Source organism: Toxorhynchites rutilus, chromosome 2 (assembly GCF_029784135.1).
Source record: "Toxorhynchites rutilus septentrionalis strain SRP chromosome 2, ASM2978413v1, whole genome shotgun sequence".
NCBI lineage: Eukaryota > Metazoa > Arthropoda > Insecta > Diptera > Culicidae > Toxorhynchites > Toxorhynchites rutilus.
The window spans coordinates 174085277-174102597 of NC_073745.1; the positions used below are offsets into that span (position 1 = coordinate 174085277).

Consider the following 17321-nt stretch of genomic DNA (forward strand, 5'->3'; position numbering starts at 1 on the left):
TAGATATTGTTACACGCACGATGATAATATGTATGAATTGTCGTGGGAAAAAGCAGCCATAGTCGGAAGAACCCACTATACGAAGAAAACATGGAAAATCTTCCGAGTAGAAGACATAAACGTATCCTGTCTTCTGATAATGAACGGGTAATTGGGCGAAAATTTCGAAAGAACCCTATAACAAACATTCCTAAATTAACTACCGAAGTAGCCGGCGCCATAAGAAGACCTGTAAGCACAGACAATGTCCGGAGGGTACCATACAGGAACAATCTGAGAGGTCGTGTTGTCCGTGAAAAGTCATTTAAGGCATTTGTTAACAGACCAAGGAGTTCTGAAACAAGGTCCTTTATACGGATGAGATGTAAACCAATCTCTTTGAATCGAATGGAGGACAGATGGTGTGGAGAAATCAGGATCGGTGCTCCAAATTCAGCATTCCCGCAGTAAAACACGGCGGCGGCAGCCAGATGATGTATGGTACGATGGCGGCTTCTGGAACTGGAACTATGGAGTTAATCGATTCGGCTATGGCTTCATTGAACATCCTGAAACGTAACCTTTAGTGTCCCGTGCAGGAATTGGGTCTCTTTCGTGATTACTACTTCCAACAGGATAATGACCCGAAACAAACTGATCTCATCGTGCGGGAGTGCCTACTCTATAATGTCCCAATCAAAACACCTGCGCAATCACCGGATTCGAACACTATTGAGCATCTATGGTGGGAAATCAAGAAATGTCTGAAGAATGAAAATCCAGGGAACGAAGCAGAACTCGAAACGACGATTAATGAGATCTGGGAGAGGATTCGGTTTACAGTGACCAAAAATCTCGCCTCGACGCTTGCAGACAGTGCTGGACGGACTACCTGCGAGGTAAAACTGCAACGAAGGCGGCCAAAAAAATCGTGTAGTTTATGGACCCGATACTGTAACGATTCGCACAGCACAGCGTTGGTTTGATCGATTTCGTTCTGGTATAGTGGCTGTCGAAGATACACCCCTTACTGGTAGGCCAATCGAGGTGGAAACCGGTAAAATCGTTGAAATCATCCAAGTAGACACCGGCATGTGAGCACTCGCTCGATTGGCCAGGAACTGGGTATAGACCATAAAACCGTTTGGAACCATTTGCAAAAGATTGGATTCCAAAAAAAGCTGGATGTATGGGCGCCACACGAGTTGACGCAAAAAAAATCTTTTAGACCGAATCAACGCCTGCGATGCACGGCTAAAACGGAACGAACTCGACCTATTTTGACGTAGGACTACGTCTAACCGGAAGATATAGGGGGTGAAATGGAAATCTAGGCACTGAACAAGTAGGAAAAAATGCAAGATTTGGAACGCTTTAGTATTTCTCAATAGATCGCAAAGGTTTTTGCATCAATTGATAGGAAATATATCTACGCATCCATCATAACGAATAACATTTCATTTTTCTTGAGATAAATAATTGAATAATTGTGAAATATCAAGCATTGTCAAAATGCCCTATGTGCCCATTTTTGATTGGTCCATTTTGTGCTCCTCAAATCGTACCGACCAAAACGGGCAACCAGAGCAGCAGCGAAATAGAATGAAGCACGATTGGGAAGGAAAAAGAAAAAAATGAACGAAACATTGGTCGCAGTCTCACACATGCGTAACTCTCGAGCCAGCCAGTCAGCTTAAAAATCCCCGCTCCGCTGCCGTAATGATCATTCTCATTCAAACCGTACACCACATCGGTTCGCATCACAACACATCAACAAACCAACCCAAGCAGCCATGTCTGGACATGGTAAAAGAGGGAAAAGTGAAGGGAAAGGCAAAATCCCGCTCGAACCGTGTTGATCTGGAGTTCCCCGCAAGGGTAGCTAGGCCGAGCGCGTTAGTACCAGTGCACCAGTCCACCTAGCCGGCGTTATATAGTTTCGGCCACCGAAGTGATCGAGTTAGCTGGCAAAGCTGCTCGCGACGATAAGAAAACCCTCATTCGGAACAGAACACATTCGGTTCGGTGGACATCAAGACAACAGGCAGTTGCAGCGAGTGGCGAATGGCAAACGCAATCGCAAAACGGCATCAGGTAGCAGAAGAAAAAAGTTTGTTCTTTATACAAACTGCTTTGGTGGCAAATCCAGAACAAGGCGGCATCGAGGGCGTTCGAAATGGTTTTCTTCAATACCACGAGTACTAAGTTTTCTAAATTGGAACCATTCCATAAAACAAGGCGCTTTTCAGGGCCATTAAACCTTCCAAAAAAGAGTTTAGGAAATACAGTTCAATGCTTTCTAAAACATTATCCAAAATAATAATAAAACACAAATTGATTTTTTCATAATTTGTTTGCCAGGATCTGATGAGTATGTGAATTTGACAGTTGTTCTGAGCTTATTGATAGTTGGGGACTTTCCTGATTATTCAATTTTCACCAATTCTTAAATTGTTTCCTGATTGAAAGTACAGTAATTTACAATTAGTTTGACATTAAGCTAATTGGACGGACATGTAATGCGACTTATTTAGTTGGAAATTTTTGTAAACATAGAGATCCAAATTATGACCCCACATTGAAAGTCGACACTATACCACTGTCATCGCAAATGTTCAATTACAGGTTAAAATCGCCTCCAATGCGATACTGAGTGGCGCTTCGGCACGTCGCATTGAATGTAATTTATTATACAACATGTGACAAAGCTGGATGGGAAGAAATTTTCCAACTGTGAAAGCTGTGGCGAGTGGCAACAAATCTCTAAACAGGAAGGTTTAGCCGAACAAGATGAGGATATCGAGTGATAACAAAACAATAAACTCTTTAGATTGAAGATAATTTTGTGATCCTGAAAAGGACCCTTTTTAGCCTGCATGTGAATCCAACGAGCGAACAAATCGTAATGAATGTATTTTTTTGCCATCGCTCCCTTTTAACGCTCATTCGTTCGCCTCGTTGTACTCGTCCCTCTGGCTAAGTCTACCGATTTGTCTCTATCCTGTGAGTGTGTACCGCTAGAGTATAAAACACGCGGACCCCAAAAAATATCTTATTTTCTTTCAAACCGTAAACCCGTGTGGTTGTACGGCATCGGCATCGTGGACGTAACAAAGGAGGACAAGTTAAGGGAAAGGCAAAGTCTCACTCGAACCGTGCAGGTCTCCAGTTCCCTGTTGGTCGCATTCACTGATTGCTCCGCAAGGGTAACTAGGCCGAACGGATTGGTGCCGGAGCACCAGTATACCTAACAGCGATTATAGAGTTTCGGCCGTCGGAGTGCTCGAGTTGGCTTGCAAAGCTGCTCACGACAATCAGAAAACTCGCATCAAGAACAGAGCAGCTTCGGTTCGGCGCTCATCAAGGCAACAATTAGTTTCATTGAGTGGCAAAGTGTTTCTCCGGCACGTCGCATTAAATGTAATTTACTGAACAACATGTCACAAGCTGGATGGGAAGAAATTTTCCAACTGTGAAAGCTGTGGCGAGTGGCAAACGCAATAGCTAAACAGGAAGGTTTAACCGAACAAGATGGGAATATCGAGTGATAACAAAAACACAACACCAAAGGTTCTTTTCAGAACCATCAACATATTCATAAAGAGTAAACAGTAAACTAATCCATTTTTCAGGTAGATAGGTAGGTATTCACGTAGGAGAAGAAAATAAAACAATATATTTAAAATATATATTTAACAAAAGCTGTCCCCTGTGTATAGTCCTACGTCACTCCGGTTATGTCCCCGACATTACCCACCCGTCTTTTTGAAGAAGATGGTGACTGGTGATGAAAAGTGGATCACGTAAGACATCCTAAAGTGAAAAAAGTCGTGGTCGAAGCGCGGTGAGTCGGCCCAAATGGGATTGGAAGGGAATCATCCACTATGAACTGCTCAACTATGGCCAGACCCTCAACTCGGTTCTCTACTGTGAGCAGCTTAACCGTTTGAACAGGGCGATTGACCAGAAGCGGCCAGAAATGATCAATAGGAATGGTGTTATTTTACACCAGGACAACGCTCGGCCTCACACATCTTTGATGACCCGCCAGAAGCTACGGGAGCTCGGATGGGATGTCCTATTGCACCCACCGTATAGTCCGGACCTGGCTCCAAGTGATTATCATCTCTTCCGGTCCATGCAAAACGCTCTTGATGATACTAAGTTGGCCTTAAAAGAGGCTTGCGAAAACTGGCTGTCTGGGTTTTTTTTGCAAATAAGAAGGGAGGTTTTATAAGGAGGGAAAATGAAGTTGCCTTCTAAATGGTAACAAGTTTGCGAACAAAATGCGCATATTTGACTTAAATTGGATAATGTTTAGTATGTTAAATAAAGCGTCAAATTTCGATCAGAAATACGACATTTCTTTTTCCTCAACCCATATTACAAGGCACTAACAATATTAGAGGGCACATAACATTTTCTTTCTGTTTTCATACACTCTGGTTTATACAATGTGATTAACCACTATTCTTGTTCTACTGTAACTAATTGTATTTATGAACCCACAAAGCTAAATAGTTTTGAAGCTTTTGATTCGAATTTAACAATTTTAAACATAAATCTTCTTCAAATACCACTCAACCAAACAATCAAAAGTATTCAATAAATTGAAATCAGACCACCTTAATTCTAGAAAAAAAAAACTATTGACATCTATGTTTTTCTCTCATCAAAAGATAACCTAACTTTTACCAATGGGATCAAGCAGAGTATTAAAACTGAGCATGTCCCAATTCATTGTAAACCATACCAATACCCATCTATCGCAAATTATGTAAACGAAGTTATTATTAGACATTTTTTTAAGTGGATAATGGACATTATAAATTTCTGAAAATGCATTTTGGCCTCAAAATGCACCGTTTACTTTTCATATTGTTATGGACAATATTTTTGGCGAGCGTAAATTGGCGTAAATGTTTCATATCAACATCATCATGTTCCCTTCTGAGTAATCAAAATATTTGTATTTGTTTAGGTTTGATTACAGGAATAGAGCAAAGTGCATACGTGGGTCATGGAGGCAATGCATAAAAAAATTTAATTTATTTTCAAATCTTGCTTGTAAGCATATATTGCTTAAATCACATCAAGGTAATCGCAATCTAATCTCTTAACAGTCGTACATATCTCTAAAGAAATTCTCTATCATATTTAATCAAAAATGCATGTGTATTCTAACTAATTCAGGAGACATTTAACAGGTTTGTATATCACCTCCATTATTGTAGCACATGCCAATTAGGTACATTATATATCACCAAAACATGTGGTATACGATGCTGCGTAACTCGGTTGCAATCGACTTATACATATAAATATATGCTTTTCACAATGATAAGATAAGCTCATTTATGAGTTGACAGTCGGTTCGTTTCGCTAGATGAGTATAATATCATCTCCATACTAATTTAAATAAAAAAATTTAAAATTTGCATTTTCATCCAAAATCCGTATGTATACATATACATTATTTTATATTTCTAGATTGGTCATCACTTACCTAGAAAGAGTGTCTTCGTTTAGTGAGGCATCCGACTCAACACTCTTTTTTTGATCATTTTCGCTAGCTAAAATTGCTTCTATCCGGAATGAGCTTGAATTACTAAATGCTTTATGCTTATAACTAAAAGCATTACACTGATCAGTTGTAGCATCACTTATCACATGTGTTTCTGTTATACACGTTTTCGATGATAATGAATTAATATTGTCAAAAGTAGATGATAGAAACTCTCGATCTACAGCAGTATCACTTATCTTATTTTTGTCTTGTTGCCTCAACACACTTTTTACTTCGTTTGACATTATTGTATGTTAACTAATTATACTGAAAATCGATTCGAAAAGCTATTATGTTCCTGGAACAAGAAAGACAATGTAGATACCGTATACCGTTCGGTGGTTTAAATTACACTAACAATAATGACGATTTGAAGCTCACGATAGATCAGCGGCGGGTGGAATACACATACATTAGCAGCGGAAAATAAACCCTCTCTGTGATTGGCTCTTATAAAGAATATAAATAAAGGGGCGGCGATTAACGACACCGAAGGCGGAGTTTTTTATGTGATGTTGCGCACTCATTGTTTATATTAGAAAATACAGAAAAAACACAAAAGACCATCTGAAACACCAAAAAATATTTTCTTTCATTTTTCTCATCATTGAAGAAACTAACATTACTAACATCGAAATTTTCTTGTCTTTTAAATGAAAGCAACAGAATTGTTATTACGAGCGTACTTTTTGAATTAGAGTCAGTTTAAAGAAAGAAATTGGGCTGAAGAGGACTGAATAGTTTAATAATTGTAGGATTTGATTAACTTGAAGAAGTAAAACCATAGGTTAATAACTTGAAATGAAGCATGTAGCATTATATTATAATGTACTGTGAATATAATCATGGAATATATACATATACAGCCATTTTATGCCATGCTGATACAGTGGTTCTTAGATTTTGTGGCGGTTTTGTACCTTATAGCAAAGTATTAGACTCGCATTTTTCTATTAGAGTGCTCAAAAAAATGCGGGTGGTCCAAATTTTTTTTTTTCAAAAAATGACTTTTTTTATTTAACTTAGATTTATTTTCGTTTTTTTATTGTTTTCATGGCTTTGGACTATAGGGCACTATATTTTTTATATTTTTTCTTGAAAGCTGAGGATTCGAGATATAAGAGATGCTATTTTTTTGCCTCCTACAGTAAGCGCCACCCAAAGGCAGCGGAATTGCGGGGGAATGAAAAACCTTCAAGCAACAATTGAAGTCCGGGAATGAAAAAGCAGAGGGGGCAGGTGGAGTGGCCAAACACGGAATCGTCGACAGCGAGACCTCCAAGGCCGCTATAGCAGTTGTACGAAGCGAAGTAGAAGATCGTTCTTCCTCACTTCCTATTCTGATGCGAAAAAATGGCGTCAAAATCGCGCGTCTCGAGCAGGAAAATGATGCTGGAAAAACGGTTGCAAATAGTGGGACACACAAGGGGCAGTAAAAACTGCCGGTCCAAGCGGCCAATCCTACCGGACCCTAAATGGCCGTTAGGGGCTTCTCGGCGGCTTCCTCCTTTCCTGGTATCCGGACAAACTGTTGCTGAGAAGTAACGCTTTATTTGGGACCGAAAATTAGCTTTGAAAAAAACTGTGCATTCAGTAGTAGAAAACTTTATTTGATATGGTTCTCTTTTAGATTGCGCTAAAAACATAACCGTTATGTTTTTGTGTGTCAGTAGCACCTTGAGGCCAAGCGCAACTTTCGCTCTCTTTTATATGAAGCGAGTTGAGCTACAAATATAATGAAAAGAATGTAAAAGAGGTCGGGGTTACATTCCATACTCTTATGATTTATAATATGACGCATCCTTTGCTCTCGTTCATTTCTACCTCTACTTTCGCACCGTGAGGACTCGTTTCATCGGGACCAAGCAGACAGTGTAAGTCTAACGGTTTTAAGGCACCACGAAAACAGCTCGGAAAAGCACGCCACCCACAGGAGGTGTGAAGAACCCACATCGCTACAGAAGGGGAACCGTCTCTTTGCGTGAAATTCGTCGCTATCAGAAGTCTACCGAATTGCTGATCCGTAAACTACCTTTGCAGCGTTTGGTTCGTGGAATTACCCAGGACTTCAAAGCCGGCTTGCGCTTCCAAAGTTCCGCGGTTATGGCCCTGCAGGAGGCCTATTCGAAAATACCAATTTGTATACTTTCCACGCAAAACCCTTCACATCCTGCCCGAGGACATTCAGCTGGCCCGTCGTATTCGAGGAGCGTGCTATTACCTTAGCATATAATCAACGGCTCTTTTCAGGGACACCAAATTTATAGATTAGAATTCAGAAAAGTTTTCGCAGGCCGAAATGAAAGGAGCATTTAGCGAAAATCGTTTTGTCGATGATAATTCGATATCGATGGGTGCCATTGACTATGGATTTGATAATGAAGAATACGAAATATATGACATGATGTAGTGGATATTTCCCCATATCGAAGAAATCTATTTAATGAAAACCGCATCATAAAATTATTTGTGTGCGAATGCCGCAACCGTTTGTCGTTTCCAATTCTCGGAAAAGGGCATTATTTTTGCTGAGTAATTCCAAGAATGAATCCCTTTCTTTCTTAAGCGTTAATACTTCTGCTTCGGATCAATGGAACACTATGATAATCATTCCATACAAAGCATAAAATGTCCAAGAGTTATATGATTGCTATTTATTGACTCGAAAAATTGTTTCAGTAGTCTTGAAAACAGGTTATTAAAATCATCCGTATCCGTATGTAGCGCGCCTACTTGGAAAACCATTAATCTTTTTGGAATGTGAGATGGGGGAGCTCACACTCACGTCTATGCATTATGCTGTTCTTTCCCAATTAATTTCGTTGTTTCTGCAGGCCGAACTGAAATTTTTTTTACAGTAATGTATTCGAGTCCGGACACTTTGCATTACATTCAATATCATCCCACAGCCATTACATCCTGCCCGAGGACATCCAGCTGGCCCGTCGTATTCGAGGAGCTTGCTATTATTTTAGCATATAATCAACGGCACCATCAGGGACACCAAACTTATGGATTAGAGTTTAGAAAAGTTTTTGCAGGCCGAACTGATAGAGGCATTTAGCGAAAATGATGGTGTCGATGATAATTCGATACTGGTGGGCGCCATCAACTACGGATTTGTTAATGACGGATACGAAATATATGATAGTGGATATTTCACCATATCGAAGAAATCACTTTGATGAAAGCTGCGTTATAAAATTATTTGTGTACGAATGCCGCTATCGATAGTAGACTCTAATTTGCGCTGGGTATTTCCTCGGAGGACTCGATTCCTCCTTTGAACATTAATAATATCTTTCTGGCAAAACGAAGTGGTATGATAATCCCATTATGTTTTCTACCAATCACCTTTCAACCTCCGACATCTCTTTCTCCCGTTTGTCGTTTTTCAATGCCATTCCTCCTCGGCAGTCGAGCCTAGCGGAGCATTTAGCGAAATCCGAGGTATCGATAATAATTCGATACCGATGGGTGCCATTGACTATGTATTTGATAGTGAAGAACACGATCTGATACGGTGTAGTGGATATTCTCGAAGTGGATATTATATTACATATCAAAATTTGTTTACGAATGCTTGGAATTGTTGGGAACATACATTCCTGTTTGATGTCCGGCGATAGAATGAGGCCAAGCAGGCAAGGTAGAGTATTGTATTATAGAGACTTTAAACTTTTCCAGTTCATTCGTCTCTAGCCGTGAGAAAGGCCCTTGGAAAACTTTGCTCTACTCCAGCACTACACATCCACCCTCTTGCCTTGAGAAAGGCACTCGATCCCTCGCCATCCAGCTCGTCCAGCAACGATATGGTCCAGTCGGTGTCCTCGCAACGAATGGAGGCCAAGCACCATCATCGCTTTCTTTATATAGTCATATAGTCTACGTTGTAGCGACCGCCTAAATACATAATCTCTTCTGCGTTCCCCACTCTTCTTTACCGTTCCTGTGGCTGCTTGTAATGAATAGCTGTTTGCTGCGCTAACGCAGACAAAATGTATGGGAAAGTAGGGATTTCTTTCTTCCAATTTTCATCAATTTGAGCTCTAAATGAACTGAAAAATAGTAATGTAGAGCATACAAAAAAAATGCTGAAGATATTTCCTATTAATTCGTTTATTTGGAATCAAAATCCATCGTTGAATAAAAGAGGTATTCACGTTCAAAAACCGAACACTTTTTACTTCGAAATATTGAAATGGGCCCCTATATTGAAAGGTTTGACGTAGTCCTACGTCAAAATATCGGACTTGCGGTAAGATTGGATTCTAATCGCATAGGTCTAGTCTAATCACACAGGAATATTTAACAAAGACTTAAAACATGTTAAATTTGCAAAATAATAACTCTAAAACAAAAAATAACACCCCTCTGATTTTAGGATATATTATGTAAAAAAAACCTCAGGCTTTTTTTATTTGTATATCTCCGAAGTTCCGTTTATAATTGTAAAGATGTACATTTGTTTTTTGTAGCTTTCATGGTCTCGGGACAAGAGGCGCTATATTATTTTATTATTTTTTTTTGGAAAGCTGAGAATTTTTTGCATAACATATCTCGAAACCAGAGAGGCGTTTTTTCCGGTTTTAAGTTATGATTTTTCAAAGTTTACCGTAATTATTTCGTAATTATTCATTGTATTTATTATTTATAGCTTACATGGTATCGGGACCAAAAGCACTACATTTTTTATATTTTTTCTTGAAAGCTGAGTTTTTTTCACATAACGTATACAAAAATCAGAGAGGCGTTCCTCCTAAAGCATCACATGGACGATTCCCATGGTATGGGCGAAAAAGTTCCACTCCGCATCTATACCAAACTCTTTTTTCATTTGGCACAAATTAAAGGCTGTCATCTTATTTTTGTACTGACTACCTGATCCATCTGAGAAAAAGTGAATTTTCTTAAGGTCAGGCAACTTCCTTTTGATAAAATTAACACAATCTACAATGAATAAACGAACTGCAACGTGGGTATGCTTGGAAGACTCCGCGATTGCAGTGAAACTGGTAAACTTCAAATCTGAAGTATGATCATCCTTATAACAAATAGCAAATGTGTGAATAGTGCACTGTGCGTTTACCCAATGAAAACCTTGTACAGCGTCTTGTACAACAAATGAAAAATTTTCAGAAAAATCGCAAATTATTTCACATTCCGTCACTTTCAAGTTAGTTTTCACATATTTCAAATATATCCCTTGTTGTTCTGCTATGAAATGATGTGCTGATAAATCAGATAACTTATCCCGGAACATTACATGTTTCTAACCAACACTGTTTTGTGGGGTTGGTAAAAACTCGCTCCTGCCAGAATGCAATGCTTTGGACGGTTACTTGCAAACATTGAAAACCCTATCTTAATTGCAGGATATTGTTATTTGAAAATGACGTAAGCTTCTTGTAAATTACATAACATGTTGTATATATACCTTGCCATCAACATTTTTTGAAATAACAATGTCTCGTTTTCCTGGACACGCTCGACTTATTTCGTCACTGGTATAGAAATCACGCACGAGTGATAGTGCTTAGCTTTTTTGCCGGTGTTGACATTATGCCCTTGTCCTCCTGTAGTATTTTACCCTTTATGTCATATGTTGAGAAACATCGAATTCCTTCATTATTTTATAGGCTGTTCAGCTTTTAGGAAAAGTGGTGAGAATACGATACTTCTCATTATTGTCATGAGTTTTTAGAAACTTTTCCTTAAGTTGCTGAATGATTTCATCCTCGCTTGTAGAAGGTACGCTGGCAATACTCCTGATTGATTCCAAACTGGGTGTTTCTAGCGACGGTAATGACAGTGAAATTTAATAAAAAAAAATATATATTTAGCAGCCTTGCGATCAATTAACTTATTAGATTCGTTACTAGAATTTTTACTAATACACTTATATACTTATATACTTATTACTAATATTGAAACCTAAAGCTTACCTTGGCTGTCGACAGCAGGAACTTTGGATTGTCCAGCGATGGGCTCTTCGGGTGTGTACTTATACAGTTTCCAGTGGCAATTTCTGCAAATGTTGGAAATGCTGTCATCTAATTTCACTTTTTTCTTCACTGCTTGATCTTGAAGAGCATGAGTAAGTTCTCTGATGAACATCTTTTTAAACCACAAACCACACCACGAACACTTGAATTTCATTTTGTTTTCATCTTGAATTTCATCTTTTATTTTATAAAATACTTGCTGTACAGGATATGTTTAGATGAACAGAGCATGTGGCTCTGAGAAGAATAATTAGAAGCAAAAGGGAATTGAACTACAACTTGATAAAAGTGCAAAACCTCTTGGCTTCAGCTGCGTGTTTTAGTTTAAGAAAAACAATTTTTTTACTGCGGTATTTCAAGAGATTTTTGTTCGTCATTTTTCCGGTCTTTATACAATTTTAATTCCTACCCACTCGTCTCTGCCTTTCTTGCCTTTACCTGATACATGTTTTTCATTGTCCTTAATCTCTACCGATAACAATACCTATTCCTATATTCTACCTATAAAGCCTGCAAAAAAACATTTTAACTTTGAAAAATCATAACTCAAAAACTAAAAAAACGCCTCTCTGTTTTTTGGATATGTTATGTGAAAAAAACTCAGCTTTCAAGAAAACATATAAAAAAATATAGGCTTACATGGTTTCGTGCCCTTGGTCCCGAAACCATGTAAGCTATAAATAATAAATACAATGAATAATTACGAAATAATTACGGTAAACTTTGAAAAATCATTACGCCTATCTGGTTTCGAGATATGTTGTGTAAAAAATTCTCAGCTTTCAAGGAAAAATAAAAAAAAATATAACGCCCTTGGTCCCGTACCATGTAATCTATAAATAATAAATACAATGAATAATTACGAAATAATTACGGTAAACTTTGAAAAATCATTACGCCTCTCTGGTTTCGAAATATGTTGTGTAAAAAATTCTCAGCTTTCCAAAAAAATATAAAAAAATATAGCGCCTTTGGTCCCGAGACCATGAAAACTATAAAAAACAAATACAATCATTAATAACGAAACCAAAATTAATATTTTGTGCAACTCTGGTAGGTCTGCTAATTGGCTTTAATTTGTTAATTTGTCAGTAGTTCAAAAGTTATGATTTTTTGAAAAATGTGGAAAAATTTGATTTTTCGGACCATCCTAAAATGGAAATCAAAAACAAAAAAATTAAAAAAAATACGGGTCTAATGGTTTGCGACAAAGAACAAAATTTCCACTTCCCAAGAAAATCTGAGAACCACTATATCGGTTTGACATGGAAGTATAAGCGTCGCAACCAGTCTTCAGAAAACAAACGCAGCGCTGCGCTTGAGTTGAATTTTCATAGCGCGCGCTCAAAGAACACTCGTATTCTCTCTTCGTGCAAAGCGCACAAAATTCATAAGCACGACAGCGCAAAATGTACCCGGCGCAGAACTCAGATACTAAACATTTCTTCTCACTTGTTCTGTTCTGTTCTGTTTTTGTTTTTGAAGGGACTTTAACCCAAAGGTCATTCGTCCCTTCTTCTCACTTGTGTGATACGCGTCTCATTTTATATACACACACACACTTCTTCGTTCGTTCTAGGCAAAGCATAAAAACAACAGCACGCCCCATTTGAATCGTATACGCTTGTGTGAAGAAAAATACGGGTGGGTAATGTCGGGGACATAACCGGAGAGACGTAGGACTATACAAAGGGGACAGCTTTTGTTAAATATATATTTTAAATATATTGTTTTATTTTCTTCTCCTACGTGAATACCTACCTATCTACCTGAAAAATGGATTAGTTTACTGTTTACTCTTTATGAACATGTTGGTGGTTCTGAAAAGAACCTTTGGCGTTGTGTTTTTGCGTTTTTTTCTGAAACCTTTGTACTTATCAACGCCGGGCAACTTTTGGCGTATGCACATATCGTACAATCAAAATGATGGCTGTGATAGGGAATGCATAGGTGGTCATCAGCGCGCGTTTTGTACTCTAGCGGTACACACTCACAGGATAGAGACAAATCGGCAGACTCAGCCAAAGGGGCGAGTCCAACGAGACGAACGAATGAGCGTTAAAAGGGAGCGATGGCAAAAAAATACATTCATTTCGATTTGTTCGCTCGTTGGATTCACATGCAGGCTAAAAAGGGTCCTTTTCAGGATCACAAAATTATCTTCAATCTAAAGAGTTTATTGTTTTGTTATCACTCTCTTGTTCGGCTAAACCTTTCTGTTTAGCGATTGCGTTTGCCACTCGCCACAGCTTTCACAATTGGAAAATTTCTTCCCATCCAGCTTTGTGACATGTTGTACAGTAAATTACATTCAATGCGACGTGCCGAAGCACCACTCAGTGTCGCATTGGAGGCTATTTTAACCTGTAATTGAATATTTGCGATGACAGTGGTACAGTGTCGGCTTTCAATGTGGGGTCATAATTTGGATCTCTATGTTTACAAAAATGTTCAACTAAATAAGTCGCATTACATGTCCGTCCAATTAGCTAAATGTCGAACTAATTGTAAATTACTGTACTTTGAATCTGGAAACAATTTAAGAATTGGTGAAAATTGAATAATCAGGAAAGTCCCCAACTATCAATAAGCTCAGAACAACTGCCAAATTCACATACTCATCAGATCCTGGCAAACAAATTATGAAAAAATCAATTTGTGTTTTATTATTATTTTGGATATTGTTTTAGAAAGCATTGAACTGTATTTCCTAAACTCTATTTTGGAAGGTTTAATGGCCCTGAAAAGCGCCTTGTTTTATGGAATGGTTCCAATTTAGAAAACTTAGTACTCGTGGTTTTGAAAAAAACCATTTCGAACGTCCTCGATGCCGCCTTGTTCTGGATTTGCCACCAAAGCAGTTTGTATAAAGAACAAACTTTTTTCTTCTGCTACCTGATGCCGTTTTGTGATTGCGTTTGCCACTCGCCACTCGCTGCAACTGCCTGTTGTCTTGATGTCCACCGAACCGAATGTGTTCTGTTCCGAATGCGGGGTTTCTTATCGTCGCGAGCAGCTTTGCCAGCTAACTCGATCACTTCGGCGGCCGAAACTATATAACGCCGGCTAGGTGGACTGGTGCACTGGTACTAACGCGCTCTGCCTAGCTACCCTTGCGGGGAACTCCAGATCAACACGGTTCGAGCGGGATTTTGCCTTTCCCTTCACTTTTCCTCCTTTACCATGTCCAGACATGGCTGCTTGGGTTGGTTTGTTGGTGTGTTGTGATGCGAACCGATGTGGTGTACGGTTTGGATGAGAATGATCGTTACGGAAGGAAGGAAGGTCTTGAATTATAGAGACTTTAAACTTTTGCAGTTCATTCGTCTCTAGCCTTGAGAAAGGCCCTTTGAAAACTCTACTCTACTCTACTCCAGCACTACCACCTCTGCCCTCTTGCCTTGAGAAAGGCACTCGATCCCTCGCTGTCCAGCTCGTCCAGCAACGATGTTGTCCAGTCGGTGTCCACACAAAGAATGATCGTTACGGCAGCGGAGCGGGGATTTTTAAGCTGACTGGCTGGCTCGAGAATTACGCATGTGTGAGACTGCGACCAATGTTTCGTTCATTTTTTTCTTTTTCCTTTCCAATCGTGCTTCATTCTATTTCGCTGCTGCTCTGGTTGCCCGTTTTGGTCGGTACGATTTGAGGAGCACAAAATGGACCAATAAAAAATAGGCACATAGTGCATTTGGACAATGCTTGATATTTCACAATTATTCAATTATTTATCTCAAGAAAAATGAAATGTTATTCGTTATGATAGATGCGTAGATATTTTCCTATCAATTGATGCAAAAACCTTTGCGATCTATTGAGAAATGCTCGAGTTATAAGCGTTCCAAATCTTGCATTTTTCCTACTTGTTCAGTGCCTAGATTTCCATTTCACCCCCTATATCTTCCGGTTAGACGTAGTCCTACGTCAAAATATCTCAACAGAGAGAGCAATCCAGATTCAAGCGCGCAACACGGCACGATTTTCAGCGTAAAACTCAGCTTAAAACTGGAGTTGCGTCCACGGCACTGACAACCAAACATTTCATCTGTGTTTCGGAGCGTGCTCATTCGCCAGAGCGCCTGTGAGCACAAGGAGTGGGAGCTTAACTGGGTACAAAAATATTGTTGCACATCAGCACCGAGTTGCATTCTGAAGACTGGTCGCAACTATCGGGCGGACGGAGTGCATTTGTAACATTCTACAGATCCAGCATTGCATTGTTGAAATGAAGAGAAGATATAAAGGGATTTGTGCATTTGGCAGAAGCAATAGCTAGAGCACTCTCACTTCTGCGGGTTTTCTCCCTCTATCAATTTATTTTGTACTAGCTAACCCGGCAAACTTCGTCCCGCCCAAAATTTATATGTATGGGAGTCCCCCTTTATAGAGGGGAAAAGAGTGTGAAACCACCATAAAAACATTTATTGCTCCCCAAAACCTCCATATGCTAAATTTGGTTCCATTTACTTGACTAACTCTCGAGTTATGCAGAAATTTTTGTTTATTCTATGGCAGCCCCCCTTTTCAAAGGTGGGAGGAGTGTCCAACGACCATAAAAACATTAATTGCAACCTTAAACCTCCACATACCAAATTTGGTTTCATATGCTTGATTAATTCTCGAGTAATACAGAAATTTGGGTTTCATTTGTATGGCAGCCCCCCTATTAGAAGGGGGAGGACTATCTAACCACCCTAAAAACATTTATCGCACCCTAAAACCCCCACATGCCAAATTGGGTTTCATTTGCTTGATTAATTCTCGAGTTATGCGGGAATTTGTGTTTCATTTGTATGGCAGCCACCCTTAGAGAGGGGAGGGGGGCCTCGAACTATCATAAGAACCTTCCCCGACCCCAAAAACCCCTACATACCAACTTTCATGTCGATCGGTTCAGTAGTTTCCGAGTCCATAAGAATCAGACAGACAGACAGACAGACAGAAATCCATTTATTCATATATATACTAGCTGACCCGGCAAACTTCGTCCCGCCCGAAATTTATTTTGACGTAGGACTACGTCTTTCATTTCTATACCGGGGTGTAAAATCAAAGTTTCGAAAACGAAAGCGTTACGCCGGAGACCGAGATTTTGAGCGTTAATAGCTCCTAAACAACTGAACGAAATGGTATGATAAACACTTCATTCGATAGATAAAATGTCTACGCGTTCTATACTTGTTACTTTCTGATCCAAAAACTTGTTTCAATAGTCTTAAAATTGCTTTCAAAACAGGCTATTGAAATCACCAATCGGTATATAAGCGAGCGCCGCTCGGAAATCCACTCAGTTCTAATTGAACAGCGATTGGAGCATGTTGTCGCTGTTGTGGTGAAGCTCTTCGTTTATCATGAAAGCGTGAATGAACGGTGTCACCAAGAGCCTGTTTGTGCACCTTAGGCCAGAAGGGAATCCATCAGGAGGAGAGTGATGCCACAAACTCTTCCCCGGGAAGATCTCGAAGCAGCCGCTACACACACACACACACACATACACGCGCGGAATTCTTTCCGTTTGGATGCCATTCAGCATCGAGAAAGATCCGGAAAATAATTTGCCAGTTCCTCTGGGAATTTTCAAAATATAATCATGTGAAAGAGTTTAATTGAATGTTTTCTATCCATGTTACACTGTGACCAAATATGTTTCAATCAAGTGCTATTAACAGGTGGTTATCGAGTTGGCATTAACCACTGGTGGGCTTCCAGTATCGAGGAAAATGTGGAAATATCTAATAGTTACTGAAAATAATCTGCCAGTTCCTTTGGGA

The 17321-nt window shown here is 39.3% G+C and overlaps 1 protein-coding gene across 1 annotated transcript in view; it reads right to left on the reverse strand.

Moving 5' to 3' along the window:
* The window catches only part of LOC129766404 (homeobox protein Hox-C1a-like), a 202395-nt gene extending 196529 nt beyond the window's left edge, over nt 1–5866 (reverse strand). Inside the window, exon 1 of the mRNA XM_055766929.1 lies at nt 5486–5866. Coding sequence (XP_055622904.1) covers nt 5486–5790 — 305 coding nt within the window. The 5' untranslated portion in view covers nt 5791–5866. The remainder of the gene's footprint in view (nt 1–5485) is intronic.
* Between the last annotated feature and the right edge of the window lie 11455 nt (nt 5867–17321).